Here is an 11,969-nt window from a genome sequence, read left to right on the forward strand (position 1 = left end):
GTAGGCCTACATGGATGCCTTGCTCGAATCATCTCTGTGATATGTCTGTCTGTGTACTACATGTTTGTAGATAGCATAATTGTTACATACACAGTATGAGATTTTTGAGTTATTTTTAGTGGGATGAAATTATTCCTTTCAGTGAGAAGTGGTTGCAAACAAAGCGTGGCATTTGCTGAATGATTGAGCATTTTCATCCGAGTATATTTACATATCACCAAACCCTTCATGCAGTGCATGCTCGTCAAACATTGTGAAAACATATTGATCATTTTAAAAGGTTGAGTCACATTTAAATCGGTAAACTCAAACTTTTTCACTCAATACCTATATCAGACTGTAAGCTATTGAAATGTGGCCTAAATTACAATTTTGCAATGAATAGTACATATATTTTTCAGAAATATCAGTGGATGATATAGGTGAAAATATAATTATCAGTATTTCTGTGCTAGCATATCTAATGTGTAGATTTTAGAAAATCCAATAGTAAAAGTCATCCAACCCTCCCCATCCACGAGACTTAATTAATAATTACAATAATATTAGTCAGCTCTTGTTTAGCGCAATTACACATTATGAATAATATCTCTATGCGCTTTTAAAGAACTTGGATATTATTACCCTGGCTGTAGCTCAAACAGCTTTCATGCACTCAGTATTTCAAGGATTAAATTTCTGCCAGGTACCCATTCACCTCACATGGGTTGAGTGCAACACAATGTGGATTAATTTCTTGCTGAAGGAAACTACGCCATGGCTCAGGCTGGGAACTGAACCCACGACCCTCTGTATCAAAGTCCGGAGACTAATCCACTATGCCACAACGCTCCACTAATAGTGTAGTCTACGGGCACAGACCCTTAATTTTTGCAATTCACTTAGTGCATAATTCAGAGTCTGAAGTAGTGAGACTAGATTCATGTATTATGGCTGCTTATTTGACATACAGATAGTTTGGAGTCTAGTCTACACTCTAGACTTGGTATTCATGTAATTAGTTGAAGTGTCTGCTTGCAGACTTTTTAACTACCCCCATTAAAGAAAGATCACTGGAAAAGATAGGAAATGTATGTCCATCCATGGTTTGTCAAACTGTCTTGTAGGTCAATGATAGATATCCCCCCCCCCCCCATTGCAACATGCTGACTTTGCAAGTCTTTGGAAAATGTCAATGGAATTAATAAGACTTATACAGAGTTTATTTCCTTATAGGTAAATTTACTCTCACTAGGTCAAGTAGCTTGCCCTGTGTTTAGACTGTTGTCATGGTTTCAAGGATCAGATCATCTTGATCAAGGAAATAGGTGTGAAACTGGAGAACATGTATGTCTAGAGATATTACCAGGATTATATTTTTTGTTGAAGTATACTCAAAGGAAGCTACAGATATTAAAATTGCATTATAGGCTATGATAATGAGCACTTGATGATGAGGTATTTATGTCTTAAATGTTTTACATGCTGGACATTAATAATTTGGCGAAAAATACATGTCAATGATATATGTATGTTTGGTATTTCCTCGTGAGTAAATTAACTCTCTTGTTAGGTCAAATAGCCTGCCCGGTACTGTTTAGACTGTTGCCTTGGTTTCAGGGTTTAGGGTCATCTTGTTCAAGGAAATGGGTGTGACACTGGAGAATTGTATACGGAAGTCAGGGGGGGGAATGGATAATGTAGATGAAAAAAATATGATGATTGTATATTGAATGTTTAGTTTAGTTTTAAGTTATTATTGTGCACTAATATATGTCATTAAAATATTGCCAAACAAGTCTAATAGGCCTACATGAAGCTGTCAGAAGAATTTTGAAATGAACGAAACCAAGAATTTTTATGATGCAGTTTAATAGGAGCTATTATATTTCAGGCCTACATTAAGAATTGGCTGTAAGCTGTAAATATAGTTTTAAAGAAATCCTAGAGGAGAATAAAGAAAAACTGAGGGATAAAAAAAAAGAGTGCAGCTTGTCTGACAACTGAAGCGCCCAAGTGTAATATATTTGTCATGGACAGACATTTATCAAAAAATTTGAAACAAAAACATTGAGATCAGTGAAATTGAAGTTTCTCAACATCCAAAACACCATGGGTTTCACAGACTGACACACACAATACTCACTCTAACCATGGAGCTCTGTTAATAGCTCTATGCTCTAACTGATCAGGTTCAACTTCACCAGGCACAGATACCAAGTCGGATATTTATGGGGAGCAAATTCCCCCCCCCCCAGGCCAAAGCAAAAAAGTCATTATAGTCCAAAATGAAGGGCATGTGGTCTCACAAAAAATTGACATGCAAAAAAAGGTAATTGTTCTATTTGCTCAATTTCAGATTTTACGCGGTGTGCCGCGCCACCCCCCCCCCCCTCCTGCTTGATCCACGTAGGATCTCCTTCCAAGAACACACCTTTATATTCAATGTAGTCACTGTGATTGAATTTTGCCATTTAAAGATACCTCAAATCATATTGAAATATGCACCACTATGAAATGAGTTTATATACTACTTGCTGCTATCGGCAGCATTTCAATGAATTCATTTCCCCATGCAGCCAATCTCAAATGAAATCAGAATCCCTTTCATTGTGAAAAGTGCCTCGAAAAGCAAGTTAAATTGGCCAGTATTCAATCTATCCTTACAGAAAGAAAATTGCATAGTGCCTGAGGCAATGCTGTTATGCCCATCCTTTTTTCTCCTTTGATTGGAGCTTGATTTTGTCACAGTAATTGTAAAAATTGTATGATCGCATTTGGTTGGTTCAGAGAATCTCTTTTTGATGCATTTATTCCTGGTTCTTGCCTCTTTTTATTCTATTTTCTGTTATTTGTATCTCTGTATGATTTACCCAACAACAATAACCCATGTACAAATATGTCATATGCGAGAATTGAATTCAATTGAATTTCATAATGGCGTCTCTTCCAATTGATATTATTGCAAGTCTGTCTCAAAACAGGATATGATAGCTCTATAAATGTAGTGTAAATTAGATACCTTTTTTTATTGTTCATAATTTCAAGTTTTACAACCCAATTTTATTTTGTAGCTTTATTGAACGATTAATTTTTTTTAAATCTTGTAGTTATTTGATTCATTTTATATTGACTGGCCTTATGTGGAATAGCCAGAAAAAATCATACCTCTTATTCATTACCCCATTATGAATTAGGCCAATAAAGTCTGCATCAAATTCATATCGGCTTGAGACTATATAGTCATAGGCAATATGGTTCTTTTAAGTACAATATATTTGATGTTCCCAGAAAGAAGAGCTAACCAATATTTTCAATATTCGCCAAATCAGACATCTAGAGCAAATCATGAAACGGAAAATATTTTATCCTGTAAGAAAGTGATTCTATTGTGTCATGTTTATATCACAAATTCTGAGCTTTACCAGTTTATGTAATTATGAGATGGCTTCCCTGAGGACACGTATCCAGCTTTGTTTTATATTCAAATTATTCATTAAAGGACAAGTCCACTCCGAAAAAAAGTTGATTTGAATAAAAAGAAAATCCCAACAAGCATAACACTGAAAATTTCATCAAAATCGGATGTAAAATAAGAACGTTATGACATTTTAAAATTTCGCTTAATTTCACAAAACAGTTATACGCACATCCTGGCTGCTATGCAAATTAGGAGACTATGATGTCATCCACTCACTATTTCTTTTGTATTTTATTATATAAAATATGAAATATTCTTATTTTCTCCTCATTGTCAAGTGATACAACAATTAATTCCTCCCTGATAATGTGGAATTAGCATTGTTTAATACTATATGGTTCAGTCAAGTTGGTCCTTTTTGTCAAATCTGTAAAAAATGAAATATTGTATAATTTGAACAATAAAAAAAAAGAAATAGTGATGGACATCATTGACTGACTCATCTAGTTGTGCATTATCACTGTTTTGTGAAAAATAAGCAAAACTTTCAAATGTCATAACTTTCTTATTTTGACATCAGATTTTGATGAAATTTTCAGCAATATGCTAGTTTGATTTTTCTCTATTTTTTCAAGTCAGGATTTTCCTGGGATGGACTTGACCTTTAGCAGTATGACGTGTTGTTGCTGTGCTGATCAATATGACGCGAATATCTTTCTGAAATTGCTTGGATTGTGATTCCTTGGATAATACAGTGTTTGTATGCAAATCGGTGCATGCAAGAATTTCGAGCGGAATACAAATAATAAACCCCATTCATTATTACCAATATTTATGAAAACTAGGGCAGTACAGTTTTGTAAATGGCCAGCTTATTTGTCTAATAAATGAGATATACATTATATATCAGATGTCTGTTAAATTGTTATACATCGTATTTATTTTCCTTCTTGTGTACATTTAATTATTATGATTATTCAACTATTCTAACTTTTTTCAAGGTTTATATTTTTTCAAAATATTTTACAGTCAGTCTGCAATTACTACAATTATCCATTATATGTTTCTGTATACTTTCTTACAGAAAGCAGCCAAGTATCCCAAAGATATTGAGATAGGAGCAAGGAAATGGGTAGAGCAGGTTGTAGGAGAACCACTCAAGGACCAGGAGATTGGATCGCATCACTTCGCAGAATCACTCAAGGATGGTGTGGTATTGTGCAAGTGAGTATGATTACGATGGTGGTGGTGATAGTGGTGGTTATGGTGATGACAAGGTGATGGTGGTGTGATGATGATGATGGTGATGATGATGTTTATGATGATGATGATGGTGATGATGATGGTGATGATGACGATGATAATGGTGATGATGATGATGATGGTGATGGTGATGATGATGGTGATAATGATGATGATGATGGTGGTGATGAAGATGATGATGATGATGATGGTGGTGGTGGTGGTAGTGATGATGACGATGATGACAATGAAGGTGGGGACAATATTGATGATAATGAGCAGGAGCTTTGTAGGAGATGAAGTAGAAATTAAAACATTCCCTTGTCTCTCTTTTCTCTATCTAGATTGATCAACAAAATCGTCGCTCATTTTGGCAGTCCTCAAATTAAGAAGATCAACACTTCTTCCATGGCATTTAAGCAGGTACTGAACTCTTGTTTAAGTATAATGTCATTGCTGGGCATGTTCAAACTGTGTATCTCAAATGAAAATTTAAAAAATAGGGCAGCACAGAAAAAGCTAAAAAATATGGCAATTTAGGCAACCTCTTGTTGTCTGAAGAGTCTCAAAATTCAAAAATATATATTTTTTAGGCAATTGGAGGTTTTATCATATGTCATAAAATCAAACCTTGTCAGAGATATTACTTGTTTTATTTTTAGATACAAGTTTTTAACATATCAGTGACAATATAATGATGATCAATTTTTAAAGTATGGGAATCCTGATAAAAGATTGCTAGGTGTATGTATATGGTACAAAATCCATGATAGTAATAACAGAATATTTATGCAAAATGCGAGTGATCATTTTATTTCATGTCTCTTTCTTCCTTCTAAAGATGAGTACTAAAGACACTTTGTTTTTAGGGTATGACTAAAGGACAAGTCCACTCAGGAAAATGTTGATTGGAATAAAAAGAGAAAAAATCAACAAGTAAAACACTAAAACTTTCATCACAATTGAATATAAAATAAGAAAGTTTTGACATTTTAAAATCTTGCTTAATCTTACAGAATGATTGGACAGATGACATCATCTACTATTTCTTGTTATGAAAAACAAAAACAAAATGACAGAAATATATTAAAACATATTTTATCCAAAATCTATAATCGATACAATGATTACTAAAGTTTTGAACCAGAAAAAAATTGAAACCCGTTTAGAAGTAGCAGCAGAATTAAAAAAAATGATATTTAACCATATATGAATCATTTTTATTTCATTTTGTAGATGGAGAACATTGGTAACTTTGTGAAATTTGCAGAGGAATTTGGCGTTCCTAAAGAGTCCCTCTTCCAGACGGTGGATCTGTATGAAGAACGAGATGTGGGCATGGTATGTAAACAAAGACTTCATTCTTGTCTTTCTTTTACTAGTTAAAGGGGAAATTCACCCTGAAGAAAACTTCATTGTAAAAATAGCAGAAAAAATAGTGGAAAATATTGGTGAAGGTTTGAGGAAAATCTGTTAAAGAGTAAGAAAGTTATTAGAGTTCAAAGTTTTGGATTTGTGACGTCACAAACGAGCAGATGCCCCATGTGTTATGTAATATAAAATGCATGAATTTCAAATTTTGTATGGTTCCTGATGACTTGATTTTGTTTTCTATTCATGATCGGGTGTGAAGTAATTTGTCGATTGATATACAAAAGGTACAGGGAAAACCATTTTCAATTTTCTGAGAAAATGACATTTCATTGATTTTTTACCATTCGCTATGTAGGAATGCTGCTCGCATATGACGTCACAAATCAAATAATCGAAATTCTAATTACTTTTTGATTATTAGATGAAATTTTCTCAAACCTCAGGCAATATTTGTTATTATCACCCGTATCAGACATCTGAGCTGGTCATTTACAAAACCGTATTGCCCTACATTTTCTGAATATCGGGAAGGGTAGGTATATTGTTTGTATTTTCCTCGGTCTCAATGTGCGTATTTACTTTGCATGCAGAGACGACACAAAATATACCTTTGTATTTTCCCTGGTCTCACATCCGGGCATTTGTGGATGCGTATAAAGAGATACGTTTCATAAAGATCCGCGCACCAACAATATACGTCATAACAAAGACAACGCTGGATCCGAGCGCTTGCAAGTACGTCATAATGGTAAAGTGCAGAGCCTAGACCGATATTAACATGACACAATAGAACTCTATTTTTAAAAGAAATATCATTATCATGATTTTTGCTCTAGATATCTGATTTGGATGATAATAAAAATATTGACTGGCTCTTCTTTCGGGGAACATCAAATATATTGCCCTTAAAAGACCCATATTGCCCTCGTCTAAAGACTCGGGCCAATATGACTCTTTTGCTGGCAATATATTTGATGTTCCCCTCAAGGCCAGTCAATATTATATAATTATTTTTTCTACTATTTTAAATAAACTTTTTGTCTGTGTAAACTTCCCCTTTAAGTGGAAACTGGTTTAACATGTTATGGGGACAGTCTTGGAAGTGATCTTAAGTGATCTTCCAAACCAGTTTGGAAAACCACCCTGCAATATGGTTTTTAAGACCGCTTTGCCTTGTTAAACTGGTTCTAATTAGCAGTGTAATTTAGTAGAATAATAAATATTCATGCATTTTTGTATTAGAATGTTTCATTAGATGGTTGTTTTAAAGATAATGCCAGTTCAGTTGTAGAAAAATTTTAGAAATGAGTTTGTACAGAAACTGACCACCCATGTGTCTGTATGTATGAATGAAAAATATGCCAAAGAATTGCCAGAAATTGTGTAATAGCTGAGAAATTCGCAAAATATAGCATTAATTTCAAACCATTTGTTCGGTCTTTTTTCTAAGCAACAATACACTGTCCCACATGTGCTTGTCTGTGTTGGCGATCTTATGTGTGATTGTTTTTCCGTCTAGATTTCATGATTTCACAAAGTTCAGTTTATGTAAGATCAATGATGATATAGTAACAATAAATCTTGCTTTTACAGAATTTCTGATGAAATCATGTGTTTACTGTGACTACTTTCATTCATCTTAAATATTTTTGTTTTGATAATCAGGTGGTGACGTGTCTGGATCGACTGGCCGGGGTCGCTACAAAGAAAGGGTACCCCATCCAGTGGGGAATCGCTGTCGCTGATCCCAACAAGAGAGACTTCACCAAGGAACAGTTGGAGGCAGGCAAGAATATCATTGGTCTCCAGGCCGGCACCAACAAGGGAGCCAACCAATCGGGAATCAGCTTCGGCAGCCAAAGAAAAATGTGAACCAATCAGGAATCGGCTTCGGCAGCCAAAGGAAATTGCGACTGATGCCGAGACGTACACACTTGTTAAAGACATTGCTAGTGTTGATTAGGCATTTCCTGTATTACAGGAGACGGTCGTCTGCGTAGAGCTGGAAAGATGATGATATTTGGGCAAAGATATGTGGTCTGAACTCGTGGAAGTCGTCAATCATGACCCTTGCTGTAAGACTGATAGATGGTCTGTCTAGTATATGTATTATAACCCACCTGGATGTCCTCAGAAAACAACAATTTTGATTGATTGATTTTCTCTCTCTCCACAAAAGCATACATCTTGAGCAAATGAGAATTTAATGACAAAATTTACATTAACAGTTTTACAAAGAAATACAGTAAACAGAGGTACCCAGAGTATCCAACGCAATGTCCGACTCTACAAAATTACATTAATTCAAAAAGTCACCTCTTCGGTCGATAATATTTCAAACTGCTTTTAATATTTTTTTAAAATATTTTGGATTCCTCTAGTTTTTTGGCCTTTTGATATTTGTATTAAAATATGACGCATATATTGTAAGAGTCTTATGGACTTCATCTTCAAAGATATTTACAATTTATTGTAAAGTAAGAGGCTATATGCAAACACAAACATCATTACTTTTATTAATGCTACTTTCTTGTTCTATCATAATAGGGGGGGGGGCTTGTCCAGCTCTGAGATTCTGGGATCATTATTGTCAATATATCATTATCATGATTGTAATATTGTGGCCTGATCTGAACATTGCATAATGAGATGACTTGATGATATTTTATTGGAAGCTAGTAATAATGTAGTCTGAAATTAATTTATTATGAGAGAGTTACGGATGAGGTGCCCGATATGTATCATGAAATTTCTAATGGACTAAACTGAGTAGAAAACTATTGTACCATTCTTCACATATAATCAATAAACCTGTTTGATGTGTCATTCAGTTTGATTTTTTCTTCCATGAAATCTTGTTCTGACATTTCCATGCCGACACATTCCCATAATCCTCTATTCCAATGTGAAAAAAGTGAGATTTGAATTGTACAGCTGTAAATAAATGTGATGAATTCCATGGTACATATAAAATTCCTTTACACTTTGCTTTTAACCTTCACCATACGGCGCACATTGAAAACGCATGCTGACTTGTTTATTGAAACATCATATATGTAGTGTAGATTGTATAGGATAGTATGAACTATATTTATGTTTGTCATTCCAGATATTCCATCTCCAACTCAGTTTTTATACATGTACGTAGCTTTATACAACATTTGTGTGGTTTGCCCAACACTATAATTCATAATAATAGCAACAGTTCTATGTTTATTTTGGCATTATTACTATCTAGGCATTAATATTTTCAACAGAAATATTTATATTTCATTTCAAAGTGATCTGCACATCACAAAACAATCTGAACATTATTGTTTTTTAAATATTTATTGCACATTAGTTATAGAGGCAAAACAAGTTACCATACAGAGATGATAACTTTTAAATAACAGTATTACGCATAAATCAAAATTTTACATTCTGTGTGATTGTATCTCAACTAAGGCTCAATAGTCTACCAATTTTAAAAGAGTACCAAAATATCTATGTAATTAATTTGACATGTGAATTATGCAGTAATGATAGAATGTCTTCCGTTCAGTTATTTGTGATAGATATATATTTATGCTAATTTTATTTCCATGTAGGTGTTATTTAGTAAACTTGCTGAATTAAATGATTTGTCAAAAGCACGGAAATCAGTCTCTGTTGGTGTAATGATATATTTCTCTGTCTTCTCTCTCTTTCTTTCTATAGTTTTCACACTTTATTTTATCCCCTCTTTTTTTTCTCTATCTCTCTCAACAATTTCTTTCTCTTCGTTTGTCAATTGCATTCATTTTCTCACTTATATCGATTCCAATTTTCACATTTCGTGTAATGAAAATGTACAGTGATGCCATCTAAAAATAGTGTCTATATGTAAACTCACCTCAAACACTGCAGGTTTCCTGACTAGCTCAAATTAAAATTGTTTTACAAAAATATCCACGTACTGAATTTCCCGAAATTGGAATCACGTACTTTCAATACTGTCCAAATATCACATTGAAAATGTAATGGATACTATTTCAATTGAATAATTTAAAAAGGTAATATATATATATATATATATATATATATATATATATATATATATATATATATATATATATATATATATGAATATTAAATTACCTATATTGTACTGGTATTCACAAATAGTATCTTGCATAATATAAAAATATGATGCAGGGCATTTCTGGTACTATCCAAACTCTGCAACACTCAATAAAACTGGCTATCATTCACATAAAAAAGGAAGAATAGTATTCACAAAAATAGATTGAAAATCTTTGAAAATTAGATGACAGAAGGATAAGTCATCTTTTTGGGGGGGCATTTCAGGCAAATTTTATGGGAAAAGGAAAATATTTAGAGAAAAGAATGAAATTGAAAAAGTAAACATAGTGTGAGTGAAATGGTGGATAAGTTTACAGAAGGAGGAGGGGTATAAAGAGGGTACAATGATACAAGAGAGGAGGGGAACGTCAAATGTGTTTGGGGGCTTATTTTAGAATGGAAGAAAACAATTGCTAGGGGTGGAAGGAGGGGTACTTCTGATGGTTATATCGTGGAAACATTGGAAAGAGGGGTGTATGAAAAGATGGAATGTGTGAGAATTTTAGAGGAAAAAAAGTTCTTTGGAGATGAAAGGGGAAATGGGTTTTAATAGAGGGAATCTTTAGAAAAACGTGTCTGTATGTCCATGAGCAGAAATTCATATAAGGGGTTAAATGAAATTTTGAAGAATACTTGAAGGCGAGGGAATGAAGTGACCAAACTGATGACAAAGGTGTTTTTCATTTTTGTTTTTAAATCATAATTGGGGGATTTAGTGAGTGTCTGATATCATGTGAAAATTTGCACTAATATTAATAGGCCTTCACGAATTTTGTTAGACAAGCCCCCCCCCCCCCCCCCCCCCTCGCGCACGACCTGTATGCCGTATGCTCCGCCTGTATTTTGATTTTGTGCGCCCCTGTATTCTGCTCTGCTTTGTCTACTTACTTGTCAATCCATCATGAACCATGGCATAAAGTGGTTTGGCGCCCTCTGTGACAATAAACCATACAGTATTGTGCAAACAGGGCGTTGCAGAGATTCGAGGTAAATTTAAGCACGTCTTTCGGACAGTGACGTTTAAGGTCGGTCCCAGACCTAAATAATCATATCTGATTAGTACAAGTCTGACCAAATTCAATTACGCATACATACACTGATCTTAAAAGTTTGAGTTGGATTTCTTTTCTCTCGATCGCTGTCTTATAGCGATGATGACTATTCCTTCCATTATATCTATCCCCATCAGTTACACTATCTCTTGTCCGTAAGGTAATCATTGCCATGGTTTTGATTGACGTTAAGATGTTTCAAGTTCATGTGAACTTTTTTCCCTTCCATTCAACATCCTCAAAATAACGGCATGGTGAAAATGGCATCTAAAAATATAACATTCTCAAACTTCACGCAGAAAGGGGAAAAGTTGTGCAACATAAATAGCTTGTACCATTTTAAGCAAGTAAATGTAATGCAAAAGTAATTAAAGAGCGGAACAATATGGTAGGATAGTAGAGGAATTACGGGGAGGGGGGGCGGGGGAATACATCGGGAAGAAAACTCTTATTGTTATCGAGTTTTGTCATTAAATAGATAATGATAATGAAAATAATATTGGCTCACATGGCGCTTCAAGATAGTAAATACATTATTAAAACATATCACGGTAATTGAAGTAGAATCATTGATATTGAAATTTTTTATAGCACAATGCATTATCAAATTTCTCTTGAGAGAGGAACAAAACAGTTTGAATATTTGAAAGTTAATATTGGATAGGTAGGCCTATTAATTTCAGAATTGGCCCTATATCACTAAACATTTTTCATGTTGCATTTTGTCTTTGAAATGGTTTAATATTATTGTCATTTTTAAAGGGTATGTGGACTAGATTTGGAATGGGGGAAAACAG

At 34.1% G+C, this 11,969-nt stretch overlaps 1 protein-coding gene across 2 annotated transcripts in view; it reads left to right on the forward strand.

Annotated features, from left to right (window-relative positions):
* Window positions 1-8,372, forward strand: part of LOC121423729 (muscle-specific protein 20-like) — a 34,572-nt gene extending 26,200 nt beyond the window's left edge. For both annotated transcript variants that reach the window (XM_041619179.1, XM_041619178.1), the window contains exons 2-5: window positions 4,485-4,624; window positions 4,987-5,065; window positions 5,879-5,983; window positions 7,682-8,372. In XM_041619179.1, the coding sequence (XP_041475113.1) occupies window positions 4,485-4,624; window positions 4,987-5,065; window positions 5,879-5,983; window positions 7,682-7,888 (531 nt within the window). In that variant the 3' untranslated portion in view covers window positions 7,889-8,372. The remainder of the gene's footprint in view (window positions 1-4,484; window positions 4,625-4,986; window positions 5,066-5,878; window positions 5,984-7,681) is intronic.
* Window positions 8,373-11,969: the final 3,597 nt, after the last annotated feature.

Source organism: Lytechinus variegatus, chromosome 11 (genome assembly GCF_018143015.1).
Source record: "Lytechinus variegatus isolate NC3 chromosome 11, Lvar_3.0, whole genome shotgun sequence".
In the NCBI taxonomy this organism is placed as follows: Eukaryota; Metazoa; Echinodermata; class Echinoidea; order Temnopleuroida; family Toxopneustidae; genus Lytechinus; species Lytechinus variegatus.